This window comes from Cucurbita pepo, chromosome 8, assembly GCF_057944985.1.
Source record: "Cucurbita pepo subsp. pepo isolate OVF chromosome 8, ASM5794498v1, whole genome shotgun sequence".
Classification (NCBI taxonomy): Eukaryota; Viridiplantae; Streptophyta; class Magnoliopsida; order Cucurbitales; family Cucurbitaceae; genus Cucurbita; species Cucurbita pepo.
The window spans coordinates 9,153,548-9,171,444 of record NC_141805.1 but is presented as its reverse complement, the minus strand read 5'-3'; the positions used below and the strand labels follow the sequence as shown (position 1 = coordinate 9,171,444).

The 17,897-nt window shown below is 37.2% G+C and overlaps 4 protein-coding genes across 5 annotated transcripts; all 4 read left to right on the top strand.

Annotated features, from left to right (window-relative positions):
- The first annotated feature begins 601 nt into the window (after nt 1-601).
- Nucleotides 602-3,281, top strand: LOC111799685 (uncharacterized). The gene is made up of 3 exons (XM_023683122.2): nt 602-787; nt 1,104-1,219; nt 2,526-3,281. Exons 1-3 carry the CDS (start codon nt 680-682, stop codon nt 2,986-2,988), a joined length of 687 nt encoding a protein of 228 aa, XP_023538890.1. The 5' UTR covers nt 602-679; the 3' UTR covers nt 2,989-3,281.
- Nucleotides 3,282-3,587: 306 nt separating this feature from the next.
- On the top strand, nt 3,588-7,529 carry CCS (copper chaperone for SOD1). The gene is made up of 6 exons (XM_023685074.2): nt 3,588-3,898; nt 3,991-4,017; nt 4,214-4,286; nt 4,594-4,728; nt 6,478-6,701; nt 7,110-7,529. Exons 1-6 carry the CDS (start codon nt 3,650-3,652, stop codon nt 7,371-7,373), a joined length of 972 nt encoding a protein of 323 aa, XP_023540842.2. The 5' UTR covers nt 3,588-3,649; the 3' UTR covers nt 7,374-7,529.
- Nucleotides 7,530-8,566: 1,037 nt separating this feature from the next.
- LOC111801108 (uncharacterized) lies at nt 8,567-12,103 on the top strand. The gene is made up of 4 exons (XM_023685090.2): nt 8,567-9,187; nt 10,354-10,590; nt 10,684-10,901; nt 11,592-12,103. The coding sequence occupies exons 1-4, from the start codon at nt 8,927-8,929 to the stop codon at nt 11,770-11,772; spliced, it is 897 nt and encodes a 298-aa protein (XP_023540858.1). The 5' UTR covers nt 8,567-8,926; the 3' UTR covers nt 11,773-12,103.
- Nucleotides 12,104-14,071: 1,968 nt separating this feature from the next.
- Nucleotides 14,072-17,897, top strand: LOC111800568 (Leucine-rich repeat protein kinase family protein). Of its 2 annotated transcripts, XM_023684320.2 has the most exons (3): nt 14,072-14,507; nt 14,777-16,097; nt 16,196-17,897. In XM_023684320.2, exons 2-3 carry the CDS (start codon nt 14,932-14,934, stop codon nt 17,676-17,678), a joined length of 2,649 nt encoding a protein of 882 aa, XP_023540088.2. In that variant the 5' UTR covers nt 14,072-14,507; nt 14,777-14,931; the 3' UTR covers nt 17,679-17,897. The 2 variants fall into 2 exon arrangements, with proteins under 2 accessions (XP_023540088.2, XP_086982698.1); XM_087126572.1 differs by lacking the exon at nt 14,072-14,507 and having other exon boundaries at nt 14,523-16,097.

Genomic DNA, 17,897 nt, shown 5'->3' with positions numbered 1-17,897 from the left:
TCACTGTATAGGATGAGCAGCTAGACGATTCTAATCGAAGATAGGTCATAAGTGAGCCACCCACCTTGAAGAGCTCATAGTTCGTGAAATCTTATATGTCGTTGAGATTTGTGCCCATTGTAGTTTTTTATAATGGAACATTTTTCTCACTTATTAATTAAAAAAAAAAATTGTTAGTTTATATTATATATAACACTATACAATATTGTGTAAGATTAAGTGTTATTATGGCATGTTTGATCAGTTATGTACTTGACATACAAGAGGATGTTCAAGTAACAATCGTAATAAGGAACATTGATGAATCGAGAAATAAGCACCTCTTCTTCTATCGGCTCAACGATGTTCGTGTCGAAGAAGACATACTTTTTTTTGTTAACAAATTTTAACCATAAACATTAGAAAAAAACATAATTGAGAATTTTCAAACATATTAATAGAGGTCGGGCCTTCATCGAGGTCGAATGTTTATATCATTTATTTATTCGTTTGTTGTACTAAAAAATAATGCAAATAATTTAATTAATTATTTATTTATTTATTATTATTCATCGAAAATAATAATAATAATAATAATAATAATAATAATAATAATAATAATGCTATTCGTGTAGGGCAAACGAGAATGGCAGCATAACAATACCTTTGAAGCTGAGAAGAAGCACGCTGGTCGTCGTTAATGGAGGTCGGGCCCAAGATTAGTGGTGAAGATGTTATCGAAAAGCTCAAGGATGACGGCGACTTCGATAAGCTCCGTCTCAAGATCATTCGCAAGCTGAAAGACAATGTATGTTCATTTTTATATTTCATTTCCATCTTGATTTCCTCTATTTCTTAGGTTTTTGTTCTTCATTTGATTTCTGCTTAGTATTTTTGTTAGTTCTAATTCTATAGTCAAAATTTTTAGCTAATCGTATCTCTTTGTTGTGGAATTTGTTGATTCGTTTGAGCTATTAGTTCTTTCGTTCTTCCTGTTCCAAATTAAGCACATTTGTTCAGGGTATCAAGGGAGATAAATCGATGGTAGTATTTTTTGAAGTTCTATAAACATTGACGTTCTGTTGGATTTTGGGGTTTAATAGAAAATGTGTTTTTAACTGTAGGAAGAATTGCGCAATAATATAGTTGCAATAGTGAAGCAATCGGCAGCTCTTAATCGGGCAGGAGCTGAAAATGTAAAACCTCGGCAACTTTCTGATGCAATATTTGACGAGGTTGGGTAAGACCAAATTTCTGCTGTCCCATGTTCTTCATTGTTTCTCTTGACATAGTCATATTGTCATTATAGTGTACTTTCTCGAGTTCTCTAGCTAAAGTAGGCTGTGGAGTTCATATGAACTCTTCTTATAAGGGGAGGTGAAAGGGTTATCTAATCTAGATTGACTCACATGAAGAAATTTCTACTTTGAAACTCTGTAAAATCCCCAAACCAAACAGAAAAATGCAAAAATCTCTAGATATTATAAGAGACAAAAAATAAAATATCAAAGAACAAAATGTAGCGTGGGCGCTTGTTTGGGGGATTTGTAAGGAAAGAAATAGGAGGATCTTTGAGGATTCGTCTAATACTTTTGATATATTTCTTGCAATGTTGTACAAATTATGTCTTCTTTGTAGTGTCTTAGAAACAGGAAATTCTTTTGTGAGTATAGCCTAGCTCAAATCCTCCATAATTGAGAGGTTGTGCTTCATTAGTTTTTGTGTGGGAGGGAGCTTCTCGCCAGGCTCTTAGACTGTTGCTTTTTCTTGGTTTATAGATCTGTCTCTTATATAAAAAATAGAACAATATGCCCAGGAATATTTCGACCAATCGACGAGCGAAAGCATACAAAACTACTCCCACCAAGCAACTTTGTAACGGCTCAAGCCCATTGCTGGCCGATATTGTCCTCTTTGAGCTTTTCCTTTCGGGCTTCCCCTTAAGGTTTTTAAAACGCGTCTGTTAGGGAGAGGTTTCCACACCCTTATAAAGAATGCTTCATTCTCCTCCCCAACCAATGTGGGATCTCACATATTTCCAACATCATAAACCTATTTTCAAGTCCACAAACTCCTTCACATGACTCTCATATAACCCTTCTGATGCCAATTCTTGAAATAAGCCAACTCCTCATCGCTACTACTAACACTAACATCAAAGTTATCATCAAATCCTTCTTCTAAAGTGCATCTACTTCTTTTCTTGTTGATTAAATCGTTTTGACTACTAACACTAACATCAGAGTTATCATCAAATCCTTCTTCTTCTAAAGCGCATCTACTTCTTTTCTTGTTTGATTAAATCGTTTCAAAAGATAGAGAAATACACTCACTTGAGTTTGATGATTTCTCGAATTCTTGACTTAGCGAACTTTCAAAAACTCAGTGAATGAGTGACTTAAGTTATCTATGTTAAGATCAAATATCTTGGATGCCTATGTTTGTTGTTTCCTTATTTTATTGTCCATACTAAAATTTTCTTTTGAAGAAAATTAAAGTATCTACTGAGAGATAATAAGGTAATAATATATTTGCCTTGTCTTCAGGGATGAAATAATGAGCAAGGTTTCTGATAACTTATGGGAGATAATCAGATCAGACGATGGCATGAAAAATGAAATCACAGAAACTGTACAATCAATATACGATAACTTAGCGAACCCGAAAGCGAAGGAAGACGCCGAAGCATCGACCCACCATGCTATACCAGTTTGGAAGGAAGCTGACAACAATGGTTCTATGAAGGCCTCCACCAGTCAATCTGAACACACTGAGACTAATCCTATAGAACCTTCAGGTTATTCTTTTGCTGGTAATCATACAAACAAGGAAAAACAACACGGAGAGGAGCTGCAGTTTATTAAACGTGACAACGATAGTCGAAACGACATGTCTGATGCAGATAATGTCGATCCAGCACCAGGCTTTGTTTCAAACACAAAGCACAACCAAATGTGTATAGATGATGATAGCGACGAAGACCCAGATGTGCCCCCTGGTTTCGGTTGAAGAACTACATTTATGCAGTTACCAGTTTCTAAGCATTTTGCAACAAGTCTTCGGTCGAATCCTGTGCGACACAACAAGAAAGTCGGGACTAATCAACTGATCATTTCTTCTGCCATGGTTCATAATGTGATTACAATGTATCCAGTTTGTGTTCCATTTGGTAGAAAGCCACAAATTTAGAGAACTTCGACCAGATATCCAAGCACACATGGTTCTGCTATTATAAGCTAGTGTGAGCTTTCCTTGAACTTTAAAGTTTAAACTAATAGCAAAAGTTTGTTTTTGGTGAGAAATCATATATCTGAATAGGAATTTTCTTAAATTTTCTTTATTTTTAAGCCATTTTAAGACTAATTTATATTTAGATGACAACTATGATATTTACTTATTATTAGCCAACAATCATGTTTTCTTTTATTATTTTAATTTAAAAAAAAAAGACTTTATTCTAAAGATACAGATGAAAATAATAATTATAAAAAATTTAACTATACTAAAAAGAACATTTTTAAAAAATTCCCACCGCTCAAATTTATAGAAATTTTGAAAAGATTATTATTTTGCAAAAGAAAAAAGATTTTGGTATATTGGGTGTGTTGTTTTTTGCCGTTTCGTTGACAAATGTTGAAAGAGAAATCAGGAACAAAGAGAATCGTTCTTAATGGCGTTTCTAAGGTCCGCAGCAACAACCACTAGCCTTGCCATAACAGCGTCTGCTTTATCTGCAGCTTTCATCTTCCCCAGCCCTTCTTCTTCTTCTCCTCATTTCCATCTCCCTCAATCCTTCAAACCCATTTCCCTCTCTTTACATTCGTCTCGAAATTCCTCTGGATTTTCCCGAATCTCTGCCTATTCCCCCTCTGCTGTTCCCATGGAGAAACCCACTTCGGAACCAATCTCCTCCTATCAGGTTTCCTCTGATTTCTTAAACCCATAGCTAATTTTACTGTTTTCTATCGTGTATCAGTTCTAATGCCCCTTAATTGCTTTCGATTGATGCAGAGCACCGTTGATTTGCCCGAACTTTTGGTGAGTCTAGTTTTTTGAATTCTTTTTCTCCTGATTTGTGTATTATCTTGAAGCTTTCTGGTTCATATTGGTGTAGTTTTCTAATGAGGATCTTTGTTGGTTAAATTGCTCAAGGGGTTGTTGTTTTGTTATGGTTTAATATGAGAATTCGAGTCTATGTTTGGAATTTACTTAGTTGATTGTGTTTGAGTGACAGACAGAGTTTATGGTGGATATGAAATGTGAGGGCTGCGTTAATGCCGTCAAGAACAAGTTACAGGGCGTTGATGGTAAGTGTTTTAGTTGAAGATTTATCTTATTTGATGTTCGTGTTTCATGTTTCAATTGATAATTGTTTCACCTTTTGGTTGGTTTATAACCTCTTGTTAACCTATGTTTGGGAGTTTTTTGGGCATTTTCATAGCTAAAACCACTTCCCCCCAATTGTGAGTGCTTTCTTAGAGTATGAACCAAGTCTTAAAATGATTTCTCATTGAACACTTTTCACTAAAGTGCTTGTAATTAAACTAATTCTACCAATAGCATCCTCATTCATGTTTTGTATACTAGTTCCAAAACTTTAAACTGTTGTTTCAGGCGTGAAGAGTGTTGATGTGGACTTGAGCAATCAAGTGGTTAGGATACTGGGTACAACACCTGTGAAGACAATGACTGAAGCTTTCGAGCAGACAGGTCGAAAAACCCGGTTAATTGGGCAAGGGGTTCCTGAGGGTACGTTGAATTAAACCCGCCCTCTCTCTTACTCTGAATCTGACCCTTAGCTGTTAAGATGATTAAAGCTTCTTTGAGTTCTGTAGATTTCTGAATGTTTTATCAAGTTATATGTTGCTTCTGGAAACCATTTGAACTTATAGGTATTACATAAGGTGTGGACAAAGGAGAGCCATCGAAATGTAGAATATAAATTATCAGAACTTGATCTTGTTCTGAATCAATAAAGAAGATCAAAATAGAACTTGGTTGAAATAGTTTAAGGGGTGGGTTAAAAGTGAGCCGAACCCCAAATCTCCTGCTAATTCCTCTCTATATCCACAAATCTTCTGGTTCCTTTCTGGCTAAGAGCATCCTCCATCGTGTTATGATGAATCTCGACTTTTGGACTGGTGGGCAACAATAATCCGATGAAACTTTCACTGAATCTTTTGAGGAAAAACAAGTCCAAAGGATGGGATTTAAATTTTTTGAAGTATGCCCTTACATAATACACCATTGTGAGGAGGACATGTGAATAGATTCAATGGGGCTATTCGAGATTTTAGCCGTCCACATTCAACGTGATTATATGATTTTTGGAAATCAATTTGAAGATGATAGCCCTCCACTTTACTAGCCCTATAATTCTCTGTGCTATCATTTGTAATCAAATCTTTGTTGAGTATTTGTCTACTCAATAGAAAATCATCTCGAGTCTCGGAGATTAGTACATGACAACGTTGTTTAACCTATTCGCCGGAAAGGGGTGCTAGGGTTATTGAAAATGGTATAGGTCTATTCCTTTTCAATCCATTTGTTATGACCTAGACCATCATTCGGTGCTATCTGATGACTGCATTAACAAATCGAAAACGTAGGCATTTTTGACTCAGGAGAAATATGACAGTTTCATCTCTGGTTCATTTTCTAAGCCTATTGGGCCAAACTGGGAGTAGAGCACATGGCTACAAACCACAGTGTCGGGGGTTCGAATCCCTCCTCGCCCACAACCGGCCAAAAAAGGGAAGGAATTTCCTTCTGGGGTAGGAAGGCGTTGAGAGCGTATGCTGAGCAAGAGTAGGATCTTGGACTGCCCCCTTCGCATGACCTAGAAAGAAAAATCAGTCCGTGACAGCCAATCAGAAATATCACCAAATCGCCCGCCCTTTGGGGATGCCCTCAGCATCGAGGAATATGTACTTTTTTAAGTTGCTGAGTTTGAATATAGAGAATTATGAAGAACATGACAAACACTAAGAAGCATCCAGTCTATTTCGAAAAGGCTGGTAACCTCTCCTCCACAAACATAGTTCTATACAAAAGAAAGCCTGCCTACCCAAAGCACTCCCCTCTAATATCTAGTCCTCATGCCCACACCAACCACCCGACTTCCCCACGAGCTAATTTTCTGGTGCTTATGTCCCTTACTACCCCTCCTAGTGTACGTATGTCAAAGGGGCCTAACAGAGAATACGATAAAACATGCACGTGTTGGGAAACTGGTGTGGTTTGGATGAAACATATCTCTTTGGCACTTTAATTCGAACAATTCTTTAATGATCCGTTTCTTTTGTTAATAACTAGTTGAGGGCCCATCTTAGTTCTCCCTAGTTCTGGATTGGATCTGGACGCCAAGTCTCCCCTTTCTCTTGTAATTCCTTTTGTTAGATTGTTTGGGTTTTTTTAAAAGAGGAATCTGATTGACCCGTTGAAAGAATAGGAGTGAGAAAGTTATTAATCTGATAAACCACTGCCCTCTCTTTGCAGATTTCTTAGTTTCTGCTGCTGTCTCCGAATTTAAAGGCCCGAATATATTTGGCGTTGTTCGATTGGCTCAAGTAAGTATGGAACTAGCCAGGGTTGAAGCCAACTTTAGTGGATTGTCACCTGGAAAACATGGTTGGTCAATCAATGAATTTGGTGATCTGACTAGAGGTGCTGCTAGCACAGGGAAAGTGTTTGATTCTGCAGATTCTGGCCCTAGTAATGAGGTTAACTTTCAACTTATAGCTTTTGAAGTCATTCCTTTCCTGTTCATCCATAAACTTCATATGCCTGTTCTTAGAGACCATGCTTCTTCTGTTGTTTTTTTGTTAGTGTCTGGGATGATTAGTGTAAACTTGTAACCAGCAATAGGTCAGTTCATGAGCATATTATAATTTAGTTGTCGGGTCTCGAGTTTAGTGTCGGCTCATATTAAAAGTTTCAATCTAGTCCTACAATTTGGTTAAACCTCACGAATCTTTCGAAATCGGTTTTGAACCTATTTGAAAACCTCTTCCCTTTCCTCTAGTTTAATCCTACCCTAAACCATCAAACCATAACTAAGTAACTTGACATGATTTCTCTGTGGTTATGAGTCTCTGAAAGATTAATATAGTGTCACAATGTATTTTCAGCCATTGGGCGACCTGGGAACATTAGAGGCCGATGAAAATGGCGAAGCGTTTTTCTCTGGTGTGAAACAGAACCTGCGTGTGTGTGATCTCATCGGACGATCGATAGCGGTGTATGAGACCGAAGATAAATCAGTTCCGGGCATCGCAGCAGCAGTAGTAGCTCGAAGCGCGGGTGTCGGAGAGAACTACAAGAAGCTATGCACCTGTGATGGGACTACCATATGGGAATCAAGTGACAGGGATTTTGTCACCAGCAAAGTCTAATAAGGGCATCTAGAAAGAAGCTAAGATCCATCATTCTCATGTAAGATTTTGTGTTTGGAACCTATATTTCACCTTTGTTTACTATTCGGAACCGGAATAAATCTTCGACAGGTCTGGTCGTAGTTGGAAAGTTATGAGATGGGTTAATATTTACGACGACTTGATTGACGACAAGTTGAAGCCTTATTGGCCTCAACTTAGTAATAAGAGATGACGATAAAGATAAATAGGTCAAAATTATGAATTTCGATATCGAGTCTTGAACGTGTAGATTTCTTAATTGAGTTAAACTTAAAGAATATGAATAGATCTTTAAAAGAAAAAAAATGGCGTAGATAAAAAGATACCGATCTTCTGTCAGTAGAGTGGAAATTTCACAAGTGGATTGGTTAATTAATCTCATATTATCAAATTTTGTCTCAATATCATATATTAACAAAATTATAATATAGTATTTGATGTAAAATTAAAAAAAAAATATATAATAATAATCTTATTCAAGTTAATTTGTTTAAAAAAGCAATGAATTAATTATCTACCACGAGACCTAACATTTAATATAATTAATTATGAATAATAAACCTAATGAAAATTTAATTAATGTTGGTACCATATAATATTAATTGTGTTTAATATAATTTGTTAATGATATGAATGATTGTAATTATTAATTCACATGGTTGCAACCATAAGATTGGCTTAAAATATATTTTGTATTTTAAACTTGTTCTAAAAAATTAAATAATTTTTATTATTAAAATATGAATAATAAATTAATAAAAGAAAAATAATTTATCCATTTTATTATCAATGGACATCCATAAAATAAATTTGAACCATTATTATATTTTTAATCTATAAAAATAATAAATTATACTATTTTAATTTTAATTTTATATTGGAAAGATTTTTTAAAAAAATTATTTACATTCATAGGTAGACATAAAATTGAAAATAAATGTTTTAAAAATCTTATAAGTCAATTATAAGATTTTTTAAATTACTAAATTGTATTTAAAAAAAAATATCTATGTATTTTGAATAAATAAATAAAAAATAAAAAATAGTTGGGGTTGCTGACGGTTAAGCTCGGTGGACAACGTAAAGCAGTGTACTCCGGCAACTCATAACGCGTGATAAATCTTTCACCTCACCGACCGTGACGGTAAAACCACGACAGGCCAACGACAGAGCAATCCGACAAGACCAACCAATCAAATTCCTCCATCTGTGATCCCACTGCCGTAATCGTAGTTTCAATTGCTCTACAACAAAACCCAAATCCGTTTCCCATTTTTTCTAATTCTTTCGTTCTTGTTCTTCTCTTTTCGGAATGCAAATTTGTTCACGGAATTTCTTTGCTTTTCAGTTTCGGATTTTCCCCTTTATTCATCAATTTCTTTTCCCTGATTCTCTTCAACTCTCTGTTTGAATCTCTCTCATGGGTGATTAGAACAACGCTTCTTTTCTCTGATTCGTTTTCTAGGGTTTTCTGAAATTTCCCATCAAATTTGCTTCCATTTCTGTTCTTGAGCTTCTGGGTTTTGCCCCCGATGACATATTATGAGACGGATAACGGCGGAAAAGGAGAAATGGTGGCGGAGAGTATCACGGTGGGGATTGGATGTGACGATGACAACGGCGACTATGTTGGGTTGAGGCAGAGCCCTTGTGATTGTGAAGGGGGTGATTCTCAGCCTCGTTCTCTAGGAAGGTCTTTGTGGCTATGGGCTCGGTCGGTGGTGGTGTTCATTTTCTTGGTCTCATTAGCTGCTGTTTTTTTCACATGGGTTGGACCATTTTTCATGAATAAGGTTAGTGTTTATGTTTAATTGGGTTTTTTTTGTTGAACTCTTCATGTAATGACCTTGTCTCTGCTTAATGAATATGTACTAATTCGTACCAGTTCATCTCAATAAGTGCTGTTGCTGTTCTACTCGATTGTGTCTATGTTCTGTCGTGTTTATTTGTTTCTGGGTTTTGGTTTTTACTTTTTAGAACTTGTCCATAATTGTGTTCCAATTTACGTGGATCAAATTCCTGTTTAAGAAAGTTCTTTGTATGGTAATGTCATTGGCATTCAATGTGTTTCTCAAGTCTTCTTCTTGCAATATACGTTATCAGGCTTTATTCTAAAGCTAATCATGTGTTTTCTTCTGATTATGTTATCTTTCTGTTAAAAGAACAATGACCATGCAATGCATTAATTCCATAATTCACTCTAAAACAATGTCTTGTAAGATCCCACATTGATTGGAGAGGGGAACGAGTGCCAACGAGGATGCTGGGCCCCGAAGGGGTGGATTGTGAGATCCCACTTCGGTTGGAGAGGGGAATGAAACATTTTTTGTAAGGTTGTGGAAACCTCTCCTTAGCATATGCATTTTAAAACCTTGAGGGAAAGCCTGGAAGGGAAAGCCCAAAGAGGACAATATCTGATAGCGATGAACTTGAACTGTTACCAATGGTATCAGAGCCAGACACCAGTTGGTTTGTCAGCAAGGACGCTGGGCCCCAAGGGGGTGGATTGTGAGATCCCACATCGGTTGTAGAGGGGAACGAAACATTATTTATAAGGGTGTGTAAACCTCTCCCTAGTAGACGCGTTTGAAAACCTTGAGGGGAGGTTCGGAAGGGAAAGCCCAAAGAGGACTATTTGCTCACGGTGGTCTTGGGGTGTTACGTGTATGATATTTGGGGTTTTTTACATTTGAAGGCATTAAAGGACATATGCATTCCTCATGGGTTGGCCTACTAACCCTAAGGGCCTTGATTCGTCGATTTAATATCTTACATGTTTCCATGTCAACCAAATGTAGTAGTGATAGGCATATTAGTTAAGGTGCACACAAGACGGTCCAAGCATTCGCTATTGTATATATACACGTAAAGACACGTGCATTCGTTTTAGCTTATACAAAAATTCAACTGACCTGTACAACGTTTCATTTTAGCCTGACGGGTATTTCGTTTGCTACAGGAAATAATACCGGTTATAAACTGGGAAGCTGAAACGTTTAGTCCTCCGGTTCTGGCAGTTTTCGTTTTCGCCTCGGTAGCACTGTTCCCTTCATTACTTTTACCATCTTCACCATCTATGTGGCTGGCAGGGATGACTTTTGGTTATGGCTTTGGGTTCCTGCTAATTATATCAGCAATAACTATTGGTGTATCACTTCCATATTTCATTGGCTCCTTATTCTATCATAAAATTCAAGTTAGTACTTGTTCTAACTTTATATCCTATTTGTTAAATGTTCATCATAGTTTCTATCCCTTGATACTTAAACTTTGTTTCCCCTTTTCACAGGGATGGTTAGAAAAATATCCTAAGAGAGCTTCTGTTTTAAGATTAGCAGGCGAAGGAGACTGCGTTCATCAGTTTCGGGCAGTAGCGCTTATTCGGATTTCTCCGTTTCCTTATATTTTATATAATTATTGTGCTGTAGCAACCAACGTCAGATTCGGTCCTTACATCTTGGGGTCGCTGGTCGGAATGGTGCCAGAAATATTTGTTACAATATACACGTACGTATACCGAACTCTACCTACCTCGAACGTTACTCATACTTTCACATGGTGATTTCCATGCTTCTTGAATGCTTGCTTGTAAATTTACATTTAGAATGTCTCTGGCTTTTAAACATGTGGGAATCACTGCTGCAAGAAACCACATCAATACAACTTTTTCATTATTAGTTAAGTTCACTCTAACGGCCCAAACTCACCGCTAGCAGATATTGTCCTCTTTGGACTTTTCTTTTTGGACTTCCAAAACGCGTCTGCTAGGGAGAGGTTTTCATTCCCTTATAAAGAATACTTCATTCCTATCTCCAACTAATGTGGGATCTCAAAATCCACCCCCTTCAAGGCCCAGCGTCCTCGCTGGCACTCGTTCTCCTCTCCAATCGATGTGGGATCTCACAATCCACCTCCTTCGAGGCCTAGCGTCCTCGCTAGCACACCGCTCAGTGTCTAGTTCTGATACCATTTGTAACGGCTCAAGCCCACCACTAGCACATATTATCCTCTTTGGGCTTTCCCTTTCGGGCTTTCCTCAAAGTTTTTAAAACGCGTTTGCTAGGGAGAGGTTTTCACATCTTTATAAAGAATGTTTCGTTCTCCTCTCTAACCGATGTGGGGATCTCGCATGCCTTTTCATATTTGAGACAGTTATTTATACTTCAAAAACTTATTTAGCTGAGCTTTCTACTGCAGTGGCATTTTAATCAAGACATTGGCAGATGCTTCACAATCTCAGCAGTTCCTGTCGGCCCCTCAGATTGTGTTTACCGTTGTTGGGTTCTGCGTTACGGCAGCTACAACAGTTTACTTCACTGTATATGCAAAAAGGAAACTGAAGGAATTGCAGACAGAAGATGAGCAATTATTGCAGTAGTGAAGTAGCTCATTCAAGCACATAGAGCCACTGGGCAATGGTGACATCGATGGAACAGCTTCATATCCCTGTCCGGTTTCACAGAAACAAAGAACAGTGCAAATATCCGACACTAAACATCATAAATCAACGACAAAACTCACACCAAAAGCATCAAACGGAATGAAACAAGTACGTTGTGTTTTATCACTTTGTCTGCTTTCAAATCTCAATTGTAATGAAGTATTGGATTGGATTTAGGCAAATGCTGGGGGGCTGTATATGAAATCTTAGTGTTGTTTGCTGATGATGGTATATAATATGTTCATTCTTCTGCTGATGAGTTCCTCAATGTTGTACAATTCTTCAATACTGAATTTTAGACCGTTCGTTTTAAGATAAGTTTCTTTAGCATCAACTTGAGCATAGTTCAATATAGCTCTTTATCTTCAGGGTGAGGGAACTCATATGGGTACGGTAGCCATTGATGAACAGTGTCCCAATGGCTATATGATCATATTGGTTTTGTATATGCTATGAAGTGCGACCTATTAACCTCTTCACGAGAGTACAACAATTGTAACAATCTTAATGCATCGAAGATTAGCATAGATTATGTGTATGGGTATGGGTGACACGAACCGATAGAAAATAATAGTAACAAGTATGAGATTAATTGGAAGATAGAAAATAATAGTAACAAGTATGAGATTAATTGGAAGTATGAAATTATAGGGAGTAAGTTTTAGAGCTATAAATTAATATATGTGTCATATTTGCAATTTCATTTTTTTAATCGTTCCATGTTTGTCGTTAATGTGGATCAGATTGCTATCGAGCACCTGCCATTTTCTATTGTACATTATTTTATTTCCTTTATTGTTCTCGATATAATTATTAAAATTTTATTTTAAAATAGAAATAGATTGTTCTTTATATGTTTTATTCTCAATTTTATGCTTATATATTTTAAAAGCTTGGGAGACATATTAACCATAAATTGAAAATTCAAAAATATATCTAATTAAGTTAATAATAACAAGAATGGGCCAAAGCCCAAAGTCAAAGGAATAATAACAAAAATGGGCCAAAGCCCAAAGGTCAAAGGCCCATGGGCTTGTCCAATGTAGTGAACCAGTCAAAGCACACATTAATGAATCTTTAGAAAAACAAAAAAGAAAAACAAATGAACAGAACAAAGTTGTAAGCAATTGTCTGTCCTGTCCCTTTATTTATTTATTTATTTATTTATTTATTTGACTTGGATTTCACAAAAATAAATAAATTTATTTATTTGACATATTAAAAAAAAGCATTAAAAAGAAAAAAAGGTTGCCTGAACAACGCGCCTCTGAACGACACGCGCCCAATGGGACACCCCTCTGATACTGGGACACTATCCCTTCCCGTATATAAAATATTTACAATTTTAAATTAACCTAAATCTATCTAAGTTTTATTATATTAAAAAAATTATTAGATATTTTTTTTGTAAGGAAAAACATTAAATAAAATTCTAATCATTTCATAATTTAACCTAAAAGTAATTATAATTACAAAATAATTTATTTCATAAAACGGCCAATCAATGTGACAAAAGAACTACCTATTATAAATTTATTATTATTATTATTATTATTATTATAGTTTCTTTCCAGGCTAGGTTGACATATTTCGACCACTTTTTAGATTTTTTATTTTAATAATGGAATTTAAAGTTTTTTTTTTCAAATTTAAAACCATTTATTAAATAAATATATATTTGAAAGGGTCAATATGCCAAATTAAAATACTTATGTGTCCCATCACGCTTTTAATGAGAAAAATATTATATACGTAGAAAATACTCATTATTTTGTGACCGAAGTAGCGGAATAAAGTTTATAATTCAACTCAACTTCAGATTGGTTTTGCTTGAGATTTTTTTTTATTTATTTAAATTTTTTTTTTACTTATTTACTGACTAAGATTTCATAAATCTAAAATATCAAATATTTATAAGTAATAGGGTTACAGACGTCAAATATTTTTAATATTCATCCTAATTTTAAAGGTATGTAAGGTAGAATTGTAACCCTATTTTCGAATTTCTGACAAAATTCAAAAATTTAGCTCGAACCAAATCTTGCTCAACCCAAATTTTGTGGTCTGGGTTAAGTAGTTCGAGTGGGTCGGTTCTAAGAAGGAAAAAGAAAAAACAAGTGGAAAGGTCTAAGGGGGTTGGACTCGGTCCACTGGAGTTCATTAAGTGTACACAATAAAGAAGGCAACGAAATTTGGGTTGGTCTCCCAAAAACTGATTCTAATTTGTAAGCAAAATGGCATATAATTCCCTTTTCCCTTTTCCCCTTTTCCTCTCTCTCTCTAGCGATCGAGAGAGTACAGACAAATCATTTGCTTCCATTGATTTTTCCTTCATTTTCCTTCTCAGCCGCGTTAATGGCGACCCTGGTTTTGGTGGTTTGGTTGGTGAGAAGGAATAAATGTTGCCTTCTAAAGCCAAGGCCCTACATTCACACTCTGGGTTTCATTTCTTAATTCCCCATTTCAATCTAATCTCAACTAAAACAAAGAACAAGACAGAGAGAGAGAGAGAGAGAGAGAGAGAGAGAGAGAGAGAGAGAGAGAGAGAGAGAGAGAGAGAGAGAGAGAGAGAGAGACAGCCAGAGAGTTTTCGCCATTGCTCTCTCCTGCACGTGCTTCAGCCACTCCGATTGGATGCTCAACCAACCCTTCTTCAATTCTCTTCTTTACAGGTTCTTCCATTCACTTCATTCATTCATTTTTTAGTCTCTTTCTTTGATTCCAAGGCTGTGAAATCAAGTTTTCTTTCATTTTACTGTTCCCTTTTGTTCTTCTTGTTCTCTCTGTTTCTGGATCTTCATTTCAACAATTTTCTGATGGAATCTGGTAGTGTAGTTGGATCAGAATCTGATTAAAGTAGATTGGAACTCTGGGTTCTTCTTGCATTTCTTGTTCTTGATCTGTTTATGCGGTTTCTGAGTGTTTTTGTTTATCTCTTCAGGGTTTTGTGCAATTTCTGTACGGGTTTTAGGAGAAATGTTGGGGATGTTTTTTATTATCTTCAAAACCCAGATCGTAAATCGATCTAAATCGGATTCCTAAAATGCCTTATGGATAGATAGATTGGCCCAGAAATTGTTCTAAATCTCCTTGAGCATGAGAAGGGTTCCTCGGCTTTGTTTTTCTTCTCATGCTCTTCTGTTCTTGATTACATTTCTCGTCGGATTTTGTTCCGCCATCACTGAGAAGGACATTTTGCTTCAATTCAAAGATGCTGTTACAGAGGATCCGTTTGATTTCTTGAAAACTTGGGTCGCCGGCGAGGATCATTGCCTGAACTTCAGCGGCGTGTTGTGTAATCCCGATGGTTTTGTGGAGAAGATTGTGCTATGGAACTCCAGCTTGGCTGGAACTTTATCGCCTGCCTTGTCCGGATTGAAGTTCTTGAGGACTTTGACATTGTATGGAAATAGATTTACTGGCAATATTCCAATTGAATATGGCAACATTGTTACTCTGTGGAAGCTGAACTTGAGCTCGAATGCTTTGTCGGGTTCGGTCCCGGAGTTCATTGGCGATTTGCCAAACATTCGGTTTCTAGATTTGTCTAGAAATGGCTTTACAGGGAAGATTCCTTCAGCTGTGTTCAAGAATTGTCTCAAAACTAGATTTGTTTCGTTTTCTCATAACAGATTTTCAGGTATGATTCCTTCAACAATTATGAACTGTTTGAACCTTGAAGGCTTTGATTTCTCAAACAATGATCTAAGTGGGAGTATTCCTTTGCAACTTTGTAACATTCAAAGATTAGAATATGTTTCTGTGAGAAGCAATTCACTTACTGGGAGTGTTCAAGGGCAGTTCTCTGCTTGCCAGAGCTTGAAACTTGTGGATCTTAGTAGCAATTCGTTCACTGGGTTGCCACCGATCGAGGTTCTCGGATTCAAAAACATCACTTATTTTAATGTCTCATATAACATGTTTAGTGGGGGAATTGCAGAGGTTGTAGGTTGTAGTGATAATCTGGAAGTTCTTGATGTTTCATGGAATGAATTAGATGGGGAGATCCCATTGAGCATTACAAAGTGTAGGAGCCTTAAAATCTTGGATTTGGAATCTAACAAGCTGGTTGGGAGGATCCCTGCTGAACTTGCAGATTTGAACAAGCTTTTGGTGGTTCGGTTGGGTTATAACTCGATCACCGGGACAGTTCCAGCCATTTTCGGGAACATCGAGCTGCTTCAGGTTTTGAATTTGCACGGTCTTAAACTTGTTGGTGAGATACCTGCTGATATAACCAGTTGCAGGTTTCTTCTTGAGCTGTAAGTTCTATAAAAACCTTAAACGACATTATTTTCGGTTCATCCCATGTGTAAATTCGACTCGATTTGTACCTTGAATGTCGTTTCTTCTGCTGCAGGGATATTTCTGGTAATGAATTGGAAGGGGGAATTCCTCAATCTGTTTATAACATGACATACCTTGAAATTCTTGATCTTCATGATAACCATCTGAACGGACTCATTCCGTCGACGCTCGGGAGCCTCTCGAAACTACAGTTTCTGGATCTATCTCGAAATCTACTGTCTGGTTCGATACCTCCTACTCTTGAAAATCTCACATTGCTGCACCATTTCAATGTCTCGTCCAATAACCTTTCAGGCATTATACCTCCCGCCAAGACGATCCAAGGTTTCGGGCCATCTGCATTCTTAAACAATCCTTTTCTTTGTGGTGCTCCCTTGGATCCTTGCTCTGGTAATAACGCCACTGGCACGACTTCCATATCAAAGAAGCCTAAAGTTCTTAGTCTATCTGCAATCATTGCAATTGTAGCAGCAGTTGTGATCCTGGTCGGGGTTTGCGTGATCTCGATTTTGAACCTAATGGCTCGGACAAGGAAGGCGAGGAGCACTGAAATCATTGAGAGCACGCCACTCGGTTCAACCGATTCAGGTATCATAATTGGGAAGCTGGTTCTTTTCAGCAAATCTTTGCCATCGAAGTACGAAGACTGGGAGGCTGGCACCAAAGCGCTGCTCGACAAGGAATGTCTTATAGGGGGTGGCTCTATCGGCACTGTCTACAAGACAAGTTTCGACGTCGGAATCTCCATCGCTGTAAAGAAGCTGGAGACTCTTGGGAGGATCAGAACCCAAGACGAGTTCGAGACAGAAATTGGACGTTTGGGAAACATTAAACACCCGAACTTAGTCGCCTTTCAGGGATACTATTGGTCTTCGTCAATGCAGTTGATTCTATCGGAATTCGTCGTAAATGGCAATCTTTACGACAATTTACACGGTCTGAGTTATCCAGGCACCAGCACAGGCATTGGCAATACAGAGTTACATTGGTCTAGGAGATATCAAATTGCACTTGGAACAGCTAGAGCTCTTGCTTATCTTCACCATGATTGTAAGCCTCCAATTCTTCACCTCAACATAAAATCAACAAACATTCTGTTAGACGAAAACTACGAAGCCAAGTTATCGGATTACGGGTTGGAGAAGTTGCTTCCTGTTATGGACAATTACATCTTAACCAAATACCATACCGCTGTAGGCTACGTCGCACCGGAGTTGGCACAAAGTTTGAGAGTTAGCGAAAAATGCGATGTCTATAGTTTCGGAGTGATTCTACTGGAGTTGGTAACAGGGAGGAAGCCAGTTGAGAGTCCAAGAGCAAACCAGGTAGTGATTTTGTGTGAATATGTAAGGGAGTTGTTGGAAAGTGGTTCGGCTTCTGACTGTTTCGATCGAAACTTACGCGGGATTGCTGAAAGCGAGCTCATTGAAGTGATGAAGTTGGGATTGATCTGTACATCTGAGATCCCTTCAAAGAGACCGAGCATGGCCGAGGTTGTTCAAGTTCTCGAGTCGATAAGAAACGGATTAGGATGATAGGAATAGATCTAAGAAATGATGGTAGCAGTCAGGATTTTAGCAGAGAGAGGACAGCTGAAGTTTTTTCAATTTTCCTGTGGATTCTTTTGTATTCTTTCTTCATTCGATGTTACGATTAACATCATCATCGATTGGGTCGTTCGTTCGTGATTTGTTTGTAATTTTCGAACAATAAGATTCTTTATTTATTGTACTCAAATGGATCATCTTTCATAA